We start from the raw sequence: 21724 nt of genomic DNA on the forward strand, positions 1-21724 counted from the left end.
CACCTGAGGGATGAAGTAGTGTGTGAGCCACTGTAGTCCTGTATATCGTAGACAGTCTACAGACACCACCAGTGTGTTTCCAGTTCCTCCACGGTTGGAGCTCTAAGTTGCCTGCTATTTGAATGAAAGGAAATCCTCGGATACACTCTGAGAGAATTCCCTGAGCCACCCCAAAAAATGTATCCCTGTTTGCACCGCACAAGAGGAGTGGAGGGAGAATAGGAAAAATGTTAAATGCACAAATCCATCCCAGCATCAATCTGAACCCCGGCCTCCTGTCCCGGCGGTGGTTATTTGGGAGTCTTGTTTGCTGTGCCAAGTGTGTCCTGAGGCGGCCTGAGGAGCCTGTGAACTCTGAGGCTTTCGCTGCGTTCCTCTGCTTACCTCAGCACCAGCCCCCCCACTGCTAAGCTTCTTTAAAGTCTATGCTGCTAGCTAGCTATCGGTCCTGGTTGGATGCTGCGACTGCTCCTACTGCTACATATTGGGTTTTTTCATTTAGAAGGATGTGTGATACTGCATTGGAAAATGTTTTTGAACTCTCCAGACGATTGAAATGGCCCTAATCAAAGACGATATTGACTATGTTCATGGATGGATTGGTACAGGAAGGACAAGGTACTTTCTGCCACCTCTGTAATCGTTAGTGGATTGAACAACCGTTTCTGAAGTTAGCGATCCAAAGGCATCCCATAATGTGTCTTCAGGCTGAGAGAGAGAGAGACCCTGCATCCCACTGCTGGCTTGCCTCTAAAGCTAAGCAGGGTTGGTCCTGGATGGGAAACCAGATGCTGCTTGAAGTGGTGTTGGAGTGCCAGTAAGAGGCACTCTTTCCTTTGGTCCCCCCAAAAATATCCCAATGCCCCAGGGCAGTGATTGGGGACATTGCCATGTGTAAGGTGATGTCTTTTGGATGGGATGTTAAACAGGTGTCCTGACTCTCTGTGATCGCTAAAGATCCCATGGTGTTAACCCCGGTGTCCTGGCTAAATTCCCAATCTGTCCCTCATACCATCATGGCCACATAATCATACCCAGCTTCCAATTGGCTCATTCATCCCCCCTCCTCTCCCCTGTAGCTATTCTCCAGGTCGTTGCTGTAAATGAGAATGTGTTCACAGTCAACTTACCTGGTAAGATCAGGGTTAAATCAGAATGAGAGAGTCCCTCCACTCCAACACCCTCCACTCTGGTCAGCCAGCTGTGTGTGGGTCACTATCCTGGCTCCCTCCTGTCACACAGACTGACCACCTGGGCAAACAGATGGGAATTTGATACGGCTAATTCATCTAACCCGCACCGGTCGCTAGCTCGATTAGCCCCCGTCCCCAGTGCACACAGTTGACAGAGTGACTGGTGGCAGCCCACTGAGCTGAAGTGATGGCATTAGCTGTCAGAGATCCTTCAATCTAGCACAGCTGGGAGAGGTCATAGGGCTTGTTTAGCTAAATGCTACAGATGAATATGTGATGTCAGAAACAAGAATATCAAGATGGCTGCCAAACTAGGAGCTTTTGAAGGGTGGTGATACAGATATTAAACAAATAGCCGGATATAATTTGGGTATTTGGCCATCACACATGCCAAAGGAATGAAACAGACTTGAACCCTAGCTAGCATCCCATGTAGGGCCTGTACAAAAATGTACAGTCAATAATCTGGAGCCTGTGTGGACATCTATAAGTAAGCAGCTGGAGACCAAATGTGCTAGCATCAGGCTAGCATGTTGTAAGTGTAGCCCACTGGAAGACAGCAGTTAAATGTTTCATGGGTGGTAGTGGGGACACGTGTGGTGTCCTAGACAGCACACTGACTCCTGCATGTGTGAACACTCACTGGGTATCTCCTAACACTGGGTGGGATGGGGAAATGGGATGTAAAATATATATCCACAGGGAAAAGCACAAGTAGGATATCTAAATAAATGAAATTACTGAGCATATAACTTTGGTATCCTGCGTTTGCTTGTCCCTGTGGATATATATTTGGAATTAGCACCGCAAACATCTACTTGGAATAGTTTATTATAGTCTTGGCTGAAAGGACTTTTGTCTAAATTGGGATTCCAACATTACGTTGACAAATGGAATACACAGGAAAAGGGTATATGTATCCAGTCCTCATGCAGACACATCAACATGTTTTTTCCCCCATGTTTGAATGTCTGATTGATTGTTTGAGTTGCGTGGAATTTCTCAAAGCTGGAAACAGAGTTCTGATCGAATTGAGAGAAAACCAAATTAAACATTTTTGATGTGGAAGTCATTTGGAAGAGAACTTCAAATGTTTGTTTGAGGAGAATACGATTTTCCCTCGTGTGTGTGTGTGTGTGTGTGTGTATGTGTGTGTGTACCTGTTTTTTTCCCTACCTTTATCTTGACTCACACAAATACCCTCTCCTTCAGCAAACACCGCAACATGTCAGATAGCCTGCGTTGTTTGACTGCTCTTAAAAGCTTAGCCCTATTTCAAAGAAAGTTTTCCAGCTCTATTTACATATTTAGGATTTACGCTACCGGCGTGGAGCGTCAGATAGTGTTTTTCATCTTCATCATAAGCCTGTGCTTTATCTTTTGGGGGTACAGTTTTAATTGGAAGTTTGGTACAAAGCAAGTAGTGCAAAAGAGGATCAAATCCTATGCTTAGAGGATTACACTGTATATTAGTGGATGCATTGGAAGGCCTGATCTGAAATTGAACTGGTTTTGAAATACGGAGAAGTCTCTGGTATCTGTGATATATATTTCTAAGTATCTTGCATTGGAAGGTAAATCCAGGCTTTAAAGTGATTATACAGTAGCTATGCATAACGTGTCCATGAGAAGATATAGGTGTTTGTAATAGCTGTATTTTTAAAAGGTATATATTTCTGTCTGTGCTGACATGTGAGGGTCATAACTGGAGCTACGAGCTCAGCCTGATAAGAAGCACAGGCTAGTAATGAACTGGGGTGTAATCATTCGTCCAAATAGTTGCAAACCGTTACATTTTGCAACAAAACAAGGGTTTCTATTGGACATTCAGGTAGGTCCTTCCCCGTTTCGTTCCGTTTGCATCCGTTTAAAGAACGTTTTGCAACAGAATCAGCGTAATGAATACACTCCTGAGTCCAGACGAAACATTTCTGTACTCAAGGGTGTGACTCCTTAAGGATTGGTGGCATGCAGCCGATAGGCTCCTGTGTTTGGTCTATGAGTTTGATAACATGATCTTGTAATCTATGACACTGAAGATGAACAAGCTGGATTTGGTGCTTTCTGCGTATTCTTAGTTGTGTGATGCAGTGGCGCTTTAAAGTTGAGCTAATAGTGTGGATTTGAGAGAGACCACTAAGCATTGCAAGACCAGATGGGAAGGAGTGCTGGGTGTCACTGGGCTCTACTATGAGGCCTTTTGCCTGACGTGGAAAGCCTCTTTCAGTTATAAACATCTTAATGGCTTGCAATGTGTCCAATACTGACACATCTTTTCTTCGCTATCTTTTTCAGGTCCGTCGTTCAAGCCGAGCTGCAGCAAGGCCCAGAGGTATCTAGAGTTCATCCCTATCAACCTGCACACCCAGAGGATGAGGGTGACGTGTCCCAGACAAACAGGTGTGTGTCCAAATGGACCTATAAAGCATATGGGTTGTATTCATTAGGCACCAAAAACGGATTAAAACAGGGAAGGACTAGCTGGACTTGTCCAATAAGAAATGTACATTTTAGTTTTCAGGGTTATGGTGTGCCCTAATGAATATAACCCTGACTATTACAACTTCATGGGGGTTTTCCAGCTGCTGGGAATGAGCACTGGGGTCTTGAACGTCACCTACAGCCGCTACAGTTCAAGAGTTCACGTCCTTTGCTCTACTTCTTCTCTTGTCAGGAGAGCACACAAGGCGCGGATCAGAGGCATCTGGGGCGCTGACAAGTGCACATTAACTCTGACAGACAGACAATGGTCTCACGAAGCCCTACGCGTTTGGCCCTGAGAGGGAATACACAGAATAGCCTGGCTTAGAGCTTCCATCTCCCTCTACAACCAACCCCAATACTCACCTCTCTGTAGTTCAGCCCTAGACTTGTCAAAATGCATTATGGCTGCTGACATGCTTCTACACGCTAGCTCTGGGTTGCGCTCAGTAACTGCAAACACGCTAGCTCTTGGGGAATGTTCCGCAGTTTCGAGTTCTCTCACCATTTGATTGATTGTAAAGTTGAAGGCTAGACAAGCCTTGACACAGATCTCGACTACTCAGCACATCAGGGACAATAAGGAGAATAAGGGGAATGGAGCTGTTAGCGAAAACCATGACCACTGACTGTCTGGTCAAAAAGAAGGGTTAGTTAGAAGTCTACCACCCCTGAGAAAGAGGGAGAATTTGTTGAAAGAGATCTTTCCTGGTTCAGTTCAGCTTGGTTTCTGCTGCCAAGTTTCAGAAGACATAATAGCTTTTGAAATACATGTTGGTGCTTTGTTTGTTGATAAAATGGCTTCCACATAGTCTAGCCTGGTCACTCCCTTGGGCAGTTGTTTCCTTCGGGGTGAAAAACGATTCACTTTGCCTTACGTTCCAAGAAAGCATGTGATAAACACGTGTCCATCCATGTAAATGACATCAGCATCCTTTCTGTTAGTCACCTAGTTTTCTGTGCTTGTCTGGAATTATAGTAGTATTTCCTCTAGTTTTTCTTTCCTCCCAAACAAACCAAACCAAACCATGCATAGCTTTTGCATCTGGATTTGCTGTTGATCATGTAGCGAGAGAATGAGAGAAGGTGACGATACTAGCGACTGGCTAGCGTGGGAGCACAGTATGATGACTCGGTCACCATTTATGGCATTGTTTGAACGACAGACCATCTAGGGGCGATCACATCTGTGGCCATCTCGAGGAAAAGACATTCCCACAGATGTCCTAGGGTCACTGAAGCCAGGAGAGGTGTAAAGACGGACTTGAATCGACAAAATTCATGTTTGGATTCTTTCAAGAGTTCAGGTAGAGCTACGGCAGTTGATATGTTTAATTGTACTGTAATAATATTGGATTTATTGCTACAGAGAAACTGTCGTTCTGTTCGCCGGAGGGCGGATAGTTCAAAGAAGAGCAACGCAGGTGTGCTCTTATCATACGGTGTTGAGGTGTGTTGATTAGACCTGAGACTGTGTGGGTTTTCACGTCTTTGTTGTACTGTTTGGGGCCATCAAAGTGAAGTTAATTAGACAATAGGAGATGCAGGGAATTGGCGCTCTTGGAAGAATAAAAGTAGAGCTTTAACTTCGATCATGGAGTCATTGGTTCACCTGATATACGTTGGTACTGTCGTGGTGAATATTCTATGCTGTTAAGACTTATTGTAAAAGGGATATTTTGTATCCTTTTTATCGGGAAGATTTCTGGTATGTATCATTTGCAAATTGTATTCTTATTGCGTAACTGTAATAAATGTGATTACTTTTAAATGGATACGAACCACAGTCCTCACATTTTTGCGTAATTTTCCTTGGATTATTATTTGGTGAAATGTTCAATGGTAAATGTTATTCACAATAGTCATAGCATAAATGCTTGGTCTCTAACTCTGAGCTAAGGTTAAGTCAATAATAACTACTTAATGCTAAGATATTGATTGCAAGATATTAGCTCCTTATTCCTCAGCCTCTCAATAATTGCAGAGTAAGGAAACAGTGTCCATTTGTGCTATGTAAAAGGGACATTTTATCTCCCTTAACCCATTCCCATGTCCCGTTTAAGTAAGTATGAATTATTCAAATGTATCTCACCGGCCCGCAATAATTTCTCCTCCCAGGGAGAGAGAGACAGGCCCCCCCCCCACCCTATGGTTCTCCAGTCGATTTATGGGGGCAGACAGGGGGGCGGAGGGGGGACACACTAGGAAATCAGCTAGAGCAAATTGGCCCGTGTGAGTGATGTTGCCGGCTTACCATTGTATTTCATTGTGTCGCTGTATGTTGTGAGGCAGTAGCCAATTAAGGGGAGCTGGGAAGTTTGAGAATCCAGGGGCTGAGCAGGGAGAGGTGGGGGACAAGGGGGCCATGTCGGCGACCATGGGATCATTAAGACGGAAGCGTGCGGCGAGTGCCAACCACTACCCTTCGCATTCAGAGCAGCGCTGTCAGTAATTGCTGTCGACGGGACTTCAAACAGGACTTTCTGTGGCGGCTGGCTGCTCTGCCGTCCCTGAGGCCGTTCGTTAGCTGACCTCCACCGCCCTAAACCACCACACTGGAGGATTCACACACACACACACACACACACACACACACGGACACAGACACAGACACAGACACACACACACACACACAGACAGACAGACACACACACACACACACACACACACACACACACACACACACACACACACACACACACACACACACACACACACACTCATCACCACCTCTCCTCAGTCCACACTACTGTCAGACCTCATTACACATTCCAACAAAACCTTGTATGACTATTTTCCTGCGTCACAATTTTCCACCTTCCTTCTGAGGAAAAAAAGTTTATTAACTTCTATCTCATGTTTGTCTTTTTCTCAAACCCTCCCCTCCTTCTTGACCCCCCCTTCTTCATGTTCCCATCCCTTCCTCTCTACTTGGTGTATTGTACTGTACAACACAGTTCCCGCTAACCCCAGGCGGGACACCTTCTTGCCTCCCCAGATGCATTCTATGACGTGATCACGGTGGGGGCTCCAGCAGCCCACTTCCAGGGCTTTAAGGGCGGAGGGCTGCAGCGACTACTGAGCAGACATGAGGCAGAGAAGAAGAGGTGAGAGCCTCATTATACAACACATACCATGCAGCAGAGACAGGGCTGCCTTGGAAAATAGATTCATACCCAAATGCAACCCTCCTGGTTAAGTAAAGCGTTAAAGTGTCTTTGTCCAAAAAGGCACCATATTCCATGTATAGTGCAGTGCACTACTTTTGGCCTGGGTATAGGGTGCCTTTTTGGATTGGCCCACTTTAGGGTGGAGAGGTATAGGATACTAACAGAGAAGGATGGATGTAAGTCTGTCTCTGACTGGATTTCATGTGAGGCTTGTTCTGCTAACGACAGGTGAATGTAGCAGGGCCAGCATTGGTAGTGACAGATTCATTTGGTCCTGACATAAGGATTTGATTTGTGCAAGTAGGGCTAGGCTACGCAGTACTGTTAGTAACAGCTGAGCTGGGAGGTTTGACTCAATTGGGATCTGCTCTGTTTGCCACTGACGGCTATATTTGACTGGAGGGGCGTAGGCCCTAATGCCGGTGAGACTGTTGACTGACTCAGGCTTTTTGTATTTACTCACCGGCTTCTCTCTCTGTGCGGTGGCCATTTTGGATCTTCCAGGTCCCTTCGCAATAACCCTGAGTCGTCCCTATTGACACGCCGAGAGACTGTGATTGAATTGTGTCTGTTTGATTCAATTACCTAGCGCCCATCGCGGGCTGTGGCTGTGTGCATGATGTAGAGTCTCTCTCTCTGACGGAGCAGACATGTCTAATCGGTATGTTCTCATTGAGTGGGGCCGTAAAAGGCCTGACAAACACCCCGATGGGGGTAATATAGTGATTTAGGTGAACTGAGAACAGTGACAGTTCAGTAACAGTCCCAACCACCATCCCCCATAGCTATTCATAAAGCGTCTCATAGTAAGAAGTGCTGATCTAGGATCAGGCCCTCCCCCGTCCGTTTCATCGTATTCAATATTAGGTAAAATGCTAAACTGATCCGAGATTAGCACTCTCACTCTGAGACGTTTTAGGTATACAGCTTGGCCCTGGGGTCGTTAATCAAGATGGCCGGTTTAATGTCCTCCGATCTGAGATCAGCGTTTTGTATCTTGTCGACGTTTGCCCTTCCCATGCTGTAAGATGGAGGGGGGTTGTCATGGGTTCAGCGTGTGGCCACTTGAGTGATGCCTGAGGAAATGAGAGGTGATTTTCCCCAAAGCTTCTCTGTCGAGTGCCGAGTCATTACGGACCATGTCAGAGCCAATTAGTTACACTGGGTTTAGAGCTCAACAAAGAAGAGGGTGAGAGGAGATGGAGAGAAAGAAAGAGAGAGAAAGAAAGAATGAAACCAAGAGAAAAGAAGTTTGAAGAAAAATAAGTTAGAACTGCACAAGCGAATTTGCCCAGTCGTCAACGCTTATCTGCTAGCATACACTACGATAAGAGTTAGCATATTTTGGAACGAAGAGAGTCCACTGAAGTAAAATCAATTGCTTTGAAAGAGAGATTAGACTGGGCAAGGAAGGAGTACCCAGGGATATTTTTTTGTCTCATATTTGACTTAGCTAACTGTAGCTTATATTTTTCAATTTTCCGCCTGGCTAATCGAGGAACAGCCAACTGCCAAGCCCCATCTCATGTCTGACCCGGAATCCAGTCATTTGTCAGTTATTTCCCTAAAATGGGATTTCATGCTCCTCTCCATGGTTATCTTGGATTTGCTTCTATTTGCCTCGTTGGCATTTTAATGGAGTTGCATGTTTTCTTTCAATGGGGGACAATCAATTCCCGTGACTTAATTTGCATGTTATGCCATGGTGGACACTTTTATTTTGACTCGAGTATCTGCCAAGAGGTGCTCTTCAATGTGCTGTTGAAGACCGTGTTTTGTGTTTTGAAATAAATTGAAATTAAGTCATGTTATGAAAATAGATAGCGACGTTAGACCTAATCTGTAGACACACACAGACAGACACACTGCCTTTGAACAAGAGCCTTTTGTAATAGTCTTTGATTAAAGGGAACAATAGTCTAGATGTGAGACTTGACTATTCAATGACATATAAATGAATCACAGGGAGGAGAGGAAAAATGAAAAACCTGGAGGTGGAACCAGGAGGACAAAAAAAGAGCCATTCATCTTGAGCACCTAGAGGAGGGGAAGAGAGAGGGGAGAGGGAGGGGGAGAGCAGGGATGGAGTGAGGGAGGGAGGGAGGGGAGAGCGGAGAGGGAGGGGAGAGCGAAGGGGGAGAAGGGAGGGGTGGAGACAGGAGAGATGGTGAAGAGAGCGAGTGGGTTGGGAAGGAAGAGGGGATAGAAGAGGAGTGTGCGAAAGAGAGGGAGGTGAGAGATGGGGAGAGGGAGAGAGAGCGGGATGGGAGCAACAGCCGGAGCCAACGATATCTTCTTAGTATGGGGCCGTGAAAGGAAGTTAAATTAACAGCTGCACTTCGGGCCCCATCAGTATCCTACAAAGCTATTTACATACAGGGCAGGTGCGTTTAGCTTTCATTAATGCCTTCCACCCAAATGGCTGTTTGAAAAGTCACCGATTTTCTTTTTTCCTTCTTTTTAATTGAACCCTGTAGACGTTGCAGACTAATCTTTCTTTAACAAGCCCCTCCTTTGAATCACTCAGCTTTTTGTACAGTGATAAGAGACGCTTACTTTGGCTGGAGCCCAGGTTTATTTAATGTGCATCATCAGGATCTGTAAGGGGGAACACTGCTGGGCTGAGGTTGAAGCACTTCTTGTTTTTATACAGTACTCTCTCTCTCTCGTTCTCTCTCTCTCCAATTGTGTGTGTGTGTGCTTGTGCGTTCACGCACTGGGCCCCAGCATGAGGGCTGCCCCAGCTTATGAGGTCAGGTGTGTGTGTGTGTGTGTGTGTGTGTGTGTGTGTGTGTGTCATGCGCAAGCTGTGCTATGTCGCTCCTTCGCTGTACGCACTGCCGAGTATCTGACCTTTATTGTTGTGCGGCTGCCTGTCTGCTCAGGCAACACTGCCTAACGGTCATTTTGGGGTGTGGAGGGGAGCAGCAGTCACAGCAGGGACAGTTTGGTTCAGGCTACAATACATACACCTAATAGAGTCCCCTGATGTCAAGGTTTATCTTCACTTGCAAAACGCGAAACTCCAACTAAATAGGGTGTGTGTTATTCCCAGGCAGTTAATTAAACAGACAGATGCCTATTGGTTTCAAAGAGAGGACCTTGGCACTTTTAAAAATTTTATTTAACCAGGTAGGCCAGTTGAGTACAAGTTTCTCATTTACAACTGCAACCTGTCCAAGATAAAGCAAAGCAGTGTGACACAAATAACAACACAGAGTTACACATGGAATAAACAAGCATACAGTCAATAACACAATAGAAAAATCTATACAGTGTGCGCAAATGTAGTAAGATTAGGGAGGTAAGGCAATAAATAGGCCATAGCGGTGAAATAATTACAATTTAGCATTAACAGAGTGATAGATGTGCAGATGGTGATGTGCAAGTAGAGATACTGGAGTGCAAAGGAGCAAAATAAGTTGCGTATTTGTAACGGTCGTCGGTGGAAGAAGGTGAGGACCAATGCGCAGCGTGGTAAGTGTCCATATTTTTAATAAAGAAATTGATCACTGAACAAAAACAACAAAGTGAACGAACGAAACCGAAACAGTTCTGTCTGGTGCAGAATACAAACACTCAACAGAAAATAATCACCCACAAATCAAGGGTGAAAACAGGCTGCCTAATTATGGTTCTCAATCAGGGACAACGATTGACAGCTGCCTCTGATTGAGAACCATACCAGGCCAAACACAGAAATACCAACTCATAGAAAAACAAACATAGACAACCCACCCAACTCACGCCCTGACCATACTAAAACAAAGACATAACAAAAGAACTAAGGTCAGAACATGACAGTATTAGAACCAGTAGTGAACTGATTAACACTATCTTGTGCAAACACAGGCTGTTCTGGCATCCGGCTGTCTGTCTGTGTGATGGAGAAGGGCAGTAGCCCTGGTCAGATGTAAGAAACTGTGCATTTCATTTCATATTTCTATGCTCCTGTCCTCCTATATGATAGTGTGGGTTTTGGCAGTAGCCCTCGTCAGATCTATAGTAAGGACTGGTCTGAAATCAGTGCCTAGTCCCGTGAGAGAGTGGCTGTTGGTCCTTATTTGATTTGAGAAACAGTTCTAAGATCAGTTGCTATCCAGCACTGTCTTACGACAGACTGGGCTTTGGGGAACCACACCCGAGGAACCAATGGACACAATCTTGTTCAAACACAGGCTGTTCTGGCATCAGTCTGGTGCAGGCTGTATGTCCGTTTGATGGAGGAGGACTTTGACAGTGGCCCTATTAATTGGTCTGCGATCAGTTGCATTCCAGCCTTGTCTCTATGACGGAGTGGGTTTTGGCAATGGTCCATGCTAGTCTAGGATCAGTTGCTATACAGTTCTCTCACTTTTGACAGAGTGGGCTTTAGCAGTGACCAGACTGGTCTAGAATCAGTTGCCTTACAGTACCAGGCCTGTCTGTGTCTCAATGACAGTGTGTTTTTTGGCCCGGGTCCTGCCGTCCTCCGATGCAGTGTTCTGCTCCTGCTGGCTGTCAACAGCAGGCCTGGAAGCTCTTCATTAATTTCCTTCCCCACTATTAATTAGCCATGAGCCGGAGACACGGGCTTAATTAGAGAAGAGAGGCTGCTGCTTCTTCTTCTTCTCCTCCTTTTTCTCTTTCCCTCTCTCCCTCTCATTACTGTCATAACCAATTCCCATTGATCGTTTAGGAACATCAAGGGAGGACGTTTTGCTAGACTGCTTACTATTTGCTAGTTTTGATAAGTCCTTCTAATAGGTAGGTCTAGAGTGGGTGGGTGGATGCTCCAAGGCGGAGAGCGAGGTGTGGGATAGCTAGCCCACTAGGGAGGCTGTGTCTGGGGGAGAGTTGGGTCGATAAAGACCCCCCCTCACCCCCTCCTGGGAGGTTCTGGTTCTCTCAGATGTAACCTACCGGAGATATAAGATCATCTGCAGAGTAAAAACATGTATTTTACATTAAACTAGCTAGCTTGTGGCTCAGCAAATTGCCAGTAGATGCTAAGAAACACAACCAAAATCCTTTGCTTCTTGATTAAACACCTAACAACAACATTCCTCCACCATTGTAAACAAGGATATTCCAAGTCGGGTGTCCATTTTTAAGCTTTTCCCTTAACAAGCAGAGTTTCTGTTCTCTTCACTGTGCTTGTCGGCGGCCATCTTGGCTTTGGTGGAAGCTAGCTAGCTTATTGGACTGACAGGCCATCCTGATGTTGAAATGATGGTTTCCCTTCAATAACCAGCTCCGATATAGGTCAATGCTCTCTTGTGGCATCAGGCGGTAGGAACCATGTGTAAACACTGATTATCCACTGCACATGATACCTAACGGCTGGATTTGTTGTTGTTATGCAGCTGGAATTAGCTCATGAGTCTCTGTCTGCCTCACTCACTCAGACAACACACTCGTATTCCCTAGCAACTTCCCTAGTATTGACTATAGGCTACTCTGTAGAGATGGGATAAGATGGTACTGGATCTTATAAGAGGCCGAAGTCTGATTGTCTATGGGTTGCAGCGGGTGGCCTATCTCCAGAGAACTCATTAGCCGTAATGACAAGGCCAGCGTTTGTTAGCGCTAACCAATCAGATGCTACATTGGCAGCAGCTAGCTAGCCCCCAGTACACCTGAAGTAATAAAGGTCCCTAGGTTTTGGCACTGTACTGATGAAGCAGGTAGAGGATGTGTCATAAAAGATTGCTTTGAGGACTCTTCTTTTCTACTCGCTCTCTCGTTCTCAAGACATTCACTCTTTCAGTCTTCAGTCAGTTATGCCTTGGGATCTGGCTCCAGGGTCTGGCCTACATACAGGCTGTTCAGAGCTGAATCTAAACGAGCTGGGAGAGTTGACTGCCTCAAATCGCTGCTTCGTTAACGCACGCGCTTGGTCTGATGGCATGAAATCACTGTGGAGAACTCAATGAAAGTCATTGAAACTTTACTTGAGGTGAACGTTTGATTGGGACTGATGTGCCCTGAATCTATGAACTGACAAAACACGTTTCATCTGAGGGTGAAACGCTTTCCTAAAAATTTAAAAAAGTATTAATTATTCATAATTTTCATCTGGCTGCAGATATTAATTAGGTGGTTTTAGATTGAAGCGTGGGAAAGCATTGATCTAGAGCATGCAACTAGAGCAACATTTTACTTACTGTATCCAGACTATACCACACACTGTATCGTGGCAGTAATAAATCCAACTAGAAAACGTTTACCAGTGGACTGTTTTTGATTACCCTATTATCTAGACTACAAACCAATCCATAGTCATCACTGTTCTAAATGGACAAAATAATTGTATGGGGAATGTGTACGTTCTGCTTACTAATGACATATAGGAACATATCATGGGTTGGCTATTGATTGGAGGCAGAATGAGCTGAAATGAATCTGTTCTTGCAGGTGGTTTGCAATATGCGTGGACATTGGTTACTCTGTGGGCGAGTCATTGATTTAATCTAAATAACTCACAGGCCCAGGTTCTGTCTACAGTATCATTGATCCATCTCCTTCGTTTCTCACGTCTCGCTCTCTCCGGTCAAGTTAGAAGAGTCAAATATGGTGAACTTCTGAGGAATGGTTGAATATGTTTAGCACTGCTGAAACTAGCTGGATTCATACAGTCAAATTTAACCACATGCAATAAAGGGTAAAACCTGAGTTTTTACAATGTTTCTTATTTTATCAGTTTTTATCTACACTGCTGTTTACAATCCTCTAAAATCTTGACCCTTTTCTTTTCCTCTCTCTCTCTCTCTCTCTCTGTCTCTGTCTCTCGCTCTCTCTCTCTCGGTCTGTCTGTCTCTCTCTCTCTCTCTCTCTCTCTCTCTCTCTCTCTCTCGGTCTGTCTCTCTCTCTCGGTCTCTCTCTCTCGGTCTGTCTGTCTCTTTCTCTCTCTCACTCTCTCGGTCTCTCTCTCTGTCTGTCTGTCTCTCTCTCTCTCTCTCGGTCTCTCTCTCGGTCTCTCTCTCGGTCTGTCTATCTCTCTCTCTCTCTCGGTCTGTCTGTCTCTTTCTCTCTCTCGGTCTCTCGTTCTGTCTGTCTCTTTCTCTCTCTCGGTCGGTCTGTCTCTCTCTCTCTCTCGGGCTGTCTGTCTCTCTCTATCTCTCTCTCTCTTGGTCTCTCTCTCTCTTGGTCTCTCTCTCTCTCGGTCTCTCTCTCTCTCGGTCTCTCTCTCTCTCTGTCTCTCTCTCTCTCTGTCTCTCTCTCTCTCTGTCTCTCTCTCTCTCTCTGTCTCTCTCTCTCTCTGTCTCTCTCTCTCTCTGTCTCTCTCTCTCTCTGTCTCTCTCTCTCTCTCTCTCGCTCTCTCTCTCGCTTTCTCTCTCGCTCTCTCTCTCGCTCTCTCTCTCTCAATTCAATTCAACTCAATTCAAGGGGCTTTATTGGCATGGGAAACATGTGTTAACATTGCCAAAGCACGTGAGGTAGATAATATACAAAAGTGAAATAAACAATAAAAATTAACAGTAAACATTACACATACAGAAATGTCAAAACAAAGACATTACAAATGGCATATTATATATTTATATATATATATATATATATATATATATATATATATATATATATATATATACAGTGTTTTAACAATGTACAAATAGTTAAAGGACACAAGATAAAATAAATAAGCATAAATATGGGTTGTATTTACAACCCATAACAACAATATCTCACTCTCCATCACCTCTTCAGTTTCAGCACAGCATACCAGTGCATCTACTACTCCCCGGAGCACACAGCCAAAGCCCAGGAGGTGTTGCACAGTGTGGGCCATCTCCAACCTCTCATCTCGGGCCTGGCAGACCAGCTGCTTCAGGCCGCCCAGCAGCACTCCATGGCTGGGCTGAGGGAGGCACTCAAGACCCTGGCTGGAAAGGTGAGTAGGCCTCTTCCACCACAACTATCAGAACCACCACCACCTACCAGCTCTTTCCTTGTTCCTTTCCCCACCATTTAGCTCCAAGCCTGGGGTGGGAGTGCTACTTAGTGTCCCTGGCTGGATCTCTAGCCACACAGGTCTCCAACTACCACCACAATCTACCCCCTCTGTCCATGTTCCTTTCCTCCACGATGGAGCTCAAAGGCACAGGTAGCAGTGCTATGCTTAACTTGTCTGGATCTGTAGCCCTCCCCCCGGGTGCAGGAATGGTGCTGGGTTGAATGTCACCATCTGGATGTGTGTAGCACCACAGGGGAGCTCATTTTAGAGCTCTTCCCTCCTGCTGTGCTAGTGTGTAATCAGGCAAAGTGAAGCCTAGGAGCTGAAGCCTAGGAGCTGAAGCCTAGGAGCTGAAGCCTAGGAGCTGAAGCCTGGGAGCTGAAGCCTGGGAGCTGAAGCCTGGGAGCTGAAGCCTGGGAGCTGAAGCCTGGTAGGCGAAGCCTGGAAGGTGAGCTACCAGGGGGATTACAACTGGAGCTATTTGTAGAAACTCTCCTTTACAGTGACTCTGAGTGTGAACATGCTTTGCCTCAGAGATGATTGTTTATACTGTATTTTGTTTAATATATTTGGCTGCAGCAAGTGTATTTTAGTGACCTGAAGTTGCCCTTCAAGCGTACTACTACAAAACATCTGCCGTGAAGACATGTAGCTCTATAGGGTTAAACACACCCCAAACACACACACACCTCTCGTCATACCCACTGTCCATAACTCATCATTAAAACGCCAAAGCCAACTCAAGTGAATTGCAAGTCCACGAGCGCAGAGTTTTATGAACAAGACACTTGGTGTTTTATCCGTGTAATTATGAATTACATCTGGTGCTGTCAGATTTGCAATCTGCTGCAGTGAGTGAGTGAGAGATTGTTTTTGCCACAGTGGAGTAGAGCCCAATCAGACAGCTTCATTGGTACATTCTCTCTGTCACTGCTTCCCCTCAGCCTTGATTAGACACGCAGGCGGCCTGGTCAGCACCGGCCCTGCTCCTCTGATTGGAACTTCAAACTTTGTGTGTCTCTGTCTCGGTTATTGGTGTGTGTGTGTGGGTGGTGGGCAGAATGAGGGAGGCTTGTGGTAGGGTGTGTACGGGGGAAAATATAGTTGGATGTGGAGATTGATTGAATGTTGTCCGTTAGACAGTTGTTCATGTCATATGCATGAGTAGTCTGTCATAGAATGTGTGTTTGCACATTTGCTTATAGTGCTGAGTTCACCCTAAGTCGCTCCTCTATCATTTATTTATTTTACATTTTTCATTTCACCTTTATTTAACCAGGTAGGCCAGTTGAGAACTAGTTCTCATTTACAACTGCGACCTGGCCAAGATGAAGCAAAGCAGTGTGACACAAACAACCACTCATTGATAATCCATAGTCCGCCTAGCAACACCACACATTCAGCACACAATTTTCACCATATAATGTATGATCCTGGATCAATTAGGTGGTCTACCCATGGCGTTTCCACGGAAACTCTCAAAACACACACTCACTCACACACACAGCCATGCTGGCTCCCTGGGTTGGTGTGTGTCCACTGTCCAGACAGATGGCTGTGGAGTTTCGGTCCATAGTGAGGTAGAGAGAGAGAGCGAGAGAGACAGACAGAGCCCTAATGAAAGCACAGAGAGGTTTGATCCACAGTCACGTTACTCACCAAGGACAGCTCCCACTGCCAGCGTCTCACACAGAGACTTCTCCTCCAGAGTCTGGGAGTGAGATGAGCAGTGGGGGGGAGAAGTTAGCCTGGGATCCAAACGGATTATTTCACAATTTTCAGCTTGGATTCAAGGCTATGGAGGAGGGTTGTCACTGGGCCGGGTGGATGCTGTGACTCCCCTTAGGGAAAGGGATAGGGGGGAGTTTAAAACAGAAAACCCACACTATGAAACAAAAAAAAGATCTACAACGATCTACGGGTTCTCAGATGCTGTGTTATTACTGCTACTGCTGCTATTGGTGATGATGATGATGATCGGTGAAAGAACGATGCATCAATTCATCTCCTGCCTTCTGGGAACTGATGCTTATGTCCAAAAGTGCAGAATACCTATTACTATTATATTCTATGCATTGCTACAGTATAAAAGGATTGCCTTATTTGGGCAGAAAAACGTCCTGTGTTAAATTACATTGGATACGGCGTGCCTACCAGGCGTACCTACCAGGCGTGCCTACCAGGCGTACCTACCAGGCGTACCTACCAGGTGTGCCTACCAGGCGTACCTACCAGGCGTACCTACCAGGCGTACCTACCAGGTGTGCCTACCAGGTGTGCCTACCAGGCGTACCTACCAGGCGTACCTACCAGGCGTGCCTACCAGGTGTGCCTACCAGGTGTGCCTACCAGGCGTACCTACCAGGCGTACCTACCAGGCGTACCTACCAGGCGTACCTACCAGGTGTGCCTACCAGGTGTGCCTACCAGGCGTACCTACCAGGTGTGCCTACCAGGCGTGCCTACCAGGCGTACCTACCAGGTGTGCCTACCGGGCGTACCTACCAGGCATGGCTATGAGGTCATACACCTCTCCCAGTCTATATCTAGCACTTTCCATTCAACACCTTTCTCCTCTCTGTACATGGTTCTCCTTTTAATAAAGTAGGAAGTACCATACATGCACTACCGGTCAAACGTTTTAGAACACCTACTCATTCCAGAGTTTTATTTCTTACTATTTTCTACATTCTAGAATAATAGTGAAGACATCACAACTATGAAATAACACATATGGAATCATGTAGTAACCAAAAAAGTGTTTAAAAAAATCAAAATATATTTTATATTTCATATTCTTCAAATAGCCACCCTTTGCCTTGACAGCACACTTTTGGCATTCTCTCAACCAGCTTTATGAGGTAGTCACCTGGAATGCACAGAAAGGTGTGCCTTATTAAAAGTTAATTTGTGGAATTTCTTTCCTTCTTAATGCATTTGAGCCAATCCGTTCTGTTGTGACAAGGTAGGGGTGGTATATAGAAGATAGCCCTATTTGGGAAAAGACCAAGTCCATATTATGGCAAGAACAGCTCAAATAAGCACAGAGAAACGACAGTACATCATTAATTTAAGACATGAAGGTCAGTCAATGTGGACAATGTCAAGAACTTTGAAAGTTTCTTCAAGTGCAGTCGCAAAAACCATCAAGCACTATGATGAAACTGGCTCTCATGAGGACCGCCACAGGAATGGAAGACCCAGAGTTACCTCTGCTGTTGAGGGTAAGTTCATTTAGAGTTACCAGCCTCAGAAATTTCAGCCCAAATAAATGCTTCACAGAGTTCAAGTAACAGACACATCTAAAAATCAACTGTTCAGAGGAGATTGTGTGAATCAGGCCTTCATCGTCGATTTGCTACATAGAACCCACTTCTAAAGGACACCATGAGAAGAAGAGACTTGCCTGGGCCACAAAACGTGAGAAATGGACATTAGACCATTGGAAATTTGTTGTTTGGTCTGGAGTCCAAATTGGAGATTTTTGGTTCCAACCGCTGTGTCTTTGTGAGACGTGGTGTGGGTGAACAGATGATCTCCGCATGTGTATTTCCCACCGTAAAGCATGGAGGAGGTGGTGTGGTGGTGCTTTGATGGTGACACTGTCTGGGATTTATTTAGAATTCAAGGCACACTTAACCAGCATGGCTACCACAGCATTCTGCAGCGATACGCCATCCCATCTGGTTTGCGTTTAGTGGGACTATTATTTGTTTTTCAACAGGACAACAACCCAACACACTTCCAGGCTGTGTCAGGGTTATTGTGAATTCCATTGGTGTGGGTTTCAGCATGAAATATTCTTGATATATTTTTTATTTTTATGTCTGTCTCTGTTGTAAATGTTTCGGTGCCAAACTGGTGGAAATTGTGAAAAAGTCAATAGTAGGAAGAGTTGCTGAGTTAATTAAAATGAATGCCATTTTTTTTTAAATTAGTTTGACTATTTTCTCTTGATCCATATCCACTAGAAACTCATGGACAATATAGACACAAATATAAACAAATTATATTTTATGAGTCTTTTTTATTATTCAAGTATAACTTACCAGAGTTACCATAGATGACCTGTTAATTTCCATAGTTACCATAGATGACCTGTTAATTTCCATAGTTACCATAGATGACCTGTTAATTACCAGCGTTACCGTAGACAACCTGTTAATTACCAGAGTTACCGTAGATGACCTGTTAATTACCAGCGTTACCGTAGACGACCTGTTAATTACCAGCGTTAACATAGATGACCTGTTAATTACCAGCGTTAACATAGATGACCTGTTAATTACCAGAGTTACCATAGATGACCTGTTAATTACCAGCGTTACCGTAGACGACCTGTTAATTACCAGCGTTAACATAGATGACCTGTTAATTACCAGAGTTACCATAGATGACCTGTTAATTACCAGCGTTACCGTAGACGACCTGTTAATTACCAGCGTTAACATAGATGACCTGTTAATTACCAGAGTTACCATAGATGACCTGTTAATTACCAGTCACCGTAGACGACCTGTTAATTACCAGCGTTAACATAGATGACCTGTTAATTACCAGAGTTACCATAGACGACCTGTTAATTACCAGTCACCGTAGACAACCTGTTAATTACCAGCATTACCATAGATGACCTGTTAACTACCAGTCACCGTAGACGACCTGTTAATTACCAGCGTTACCGTCGGCGACCTGTTAATTACCAGTCACCGTAGATGACCTGTTAATTTCCATAGTTACCGTAGATGACCTGTTAATTTCCATAGTTACCATAGATGACCTGTTAATTTCCATAGTTACCATAGACGACCTGTTAATTACCACCGTTACCATAGACGACCTGTTAATTACCAGCGTTACCGTAGACAACCTGTTAATTACCAGCGTTACCGTAGACGACCTGTTAATTACCAGCGTTACCGTAGACGACCTGTTAATTACCAGCGTTACCGTAGACGACCTGTTAATTACCAGCGTTACCGTAGACGACCATACAGTATAGTACAGACAACTCCTCTCATCCTCTTCAAATAAGAGGTGAGCGTATAGCCTTGCAGTTTTTTCGTCTACTTTAGATCAAAGATTCAGTACCACACATAAAAACCACTCCTCCTCTTGCAGTTCTTTCATCTACTTTAGATCAAACATACAGTATCACACATAAAAACCACTCCTCCAACCATAAGCATTTCACCTCTGACTTGCACTTCTCCCTCAGTTGAGATCACAGATGTATTGAAGAACGCAATGTTTCTTTCTCTCAGGGGATTTCTGGTCCTTAGTTCTCCACAGTAGGTGAGGGTGAGAACCAGAGTGAAGTGAAGTTCTCACCTGAGATTGAGAGGTGAGCAAAAGTAGAATAAGATAACAAAGCGAGCGATTTGAAATGTGTTTTTCTTTCACCAGAGACAGTTTAAACCAAGTCCTAGATTAGAACACACATTCATCTGATATTGTACCGTGTGTTTAGTGGACTCGCTGTCTGAGAAACCGACCGTTTCTCTGTCAGACGCAGCACCTTCAAATGCACCACACAGCACAGTATAGACAATCCTCCCCTAAGAATGGTTCACTACTTTCAAATCTACCCGAAATGCAAACAACTGAGAGAGAATAAACCCGGAGACTATCAACTATCTGAGTCATTGTGAGTTAGTCTAATATAATATCAACTATCTGAGTCATTGTGAGTTAGTCTAATATAATATCAACTATCTGAGTCATTGTGAGTTAGTCTAATATAATATCAACTATCTGAGTCATTGTGAGTTAGTCTAATATAATATCAACTATCTGAGTCATTGTGAGTTAGTCTAATATAATATCAACTATCTGAGTCATTGTGAGTTAGTCTAATATAATATCAACTATCTGAGTCATTGTGAGTTAGTCTAATATAATATCAACTATCTGAGTCATTGTGAGTTAGTCTATTAGAATATCAACTATCTGAGTCATTGTGAGTCTATTAGAATATCAACTATCTGAGTCATTGTGAGTCTAATCCTAATATAATAACAATGGCTCTGGATGGACTTTGTCACAGTCAAATAGCTTGGTCCCTTGACCCCACAGTTAACAAGAGCAAATATGACCAGAGTGTGAAATACCATGTCTCTCACCATGCATTGTTCAGTCAGCACAGAAAAGCCAATGAAAACCAAATGTCTTCCATCGATTGCAAATGAACGTTGTGGAAGATAAGCACATTTCTATTTGAATATGGATTTTGGCATTTTAAGTTCCTTTTGGGTTTTTGTGGGAGGTTTGATCCTATTGAGGTTTTTTGCTTCACTGATTTGTGTGTGGGGTTGTGGGGTTGGATTGTGGGGAAGTGTGTGGGATGGGGTTGGATTGTGGGGAAGTGTGTGGGGTTGGGTTGTGCGGTTGGATTGTGGGGAAGTGTGTGGGGTTGGGTTGTGCGGTTGGATTGTGGGGAAGTATGTGGGGTTGGATTGTGGGGAAGCGTGTGGGGTTGGGTTGTGCGGTTGGATTGTGGGGAAGTGTGTGGGGTTGGGTTGTGGGGAAGTGTGTGGGGTTGGGTTGTGGGGAAGTGTGTGGGGTTGGGTTGTGGGGAAGTGTGTGGGGTTGGGTTGTGGGGAAGTGTGTGGGGTTGGGTTGTGCGGTTGGATTGTGGGGAAGTGTGTGGGGTTGGGTTGTGCGGTTGGATTGTGGGGAAGTGTGTGGGGTTGGGTTGTGCGGTTGGATTGTGGGGAAGTGTGTGGGGTTGGGTTGTGCGGTTGGATTGTGGGGAAGTGTGTGGGGTTGGGTTGTGCGGTTGGATTGTGGGGAAGTGTGTGGGGTTGGGTTGTGGGGAAGTGTGTACATGCGTGCATTTTTGTGTGTGCGAGTATCCGTGTTGATAAAGTCTCCTAATTTGGTGAATTTGCACCAAATGTTAATCAAGTTATGTATTTCAATCCAGAGTTATACCGCTCTAAAAT

At 44.8% G+C, this 21724-nt stretch overlaps 1 protein-coding gene across 16 annotated transcripts in view; it reads left to right on the forward strand.

The window, feature by feature from the left end:
• The window catches only part of LOC135507014 (type II inositol 3,4-bisphosphate 4-phosphatase-like), a 333119-nt gene that overhangs the window by 273800 nt on the left and 37595 nt on the right, over positions 1-21724 (forward strand). For all 16 annotated transcript variants that reach the window (XM_064926488.1, XM_064926482.1, XM_064926486.1 and 13 more), the window contains 3 exons: positions 3489-3593; positions 6673-6781; positions 14534-14717. In XM_064926488.1, coding sequence (XP_064782560.1) covers positions 3489-3593; positions 6673-6781; positions 14534-14717 — 398 coding nt within the window. The remainder of the gene's footprint in view (positions 1-3488; positions 3594-6672; positions 6782-14533; positions 14718-21724) is intronic.

The sequence above is a fragment of the Oncorhynchus masou genome, chromosome 20 (genome assembly GCF_036934945.1).
Source record: "Oncorhynchus masou masou isolate Uvic2021 chromosome 20, UVic_Omas_1.1, whole genome shotgun sequence".
Lineage (NCBI taxonomy): Eukaryota > Metazoa > Chordata > Actinopteri > Salmoniformes > Salmonidae > Oncorhynchus > Oncorhynchus masou.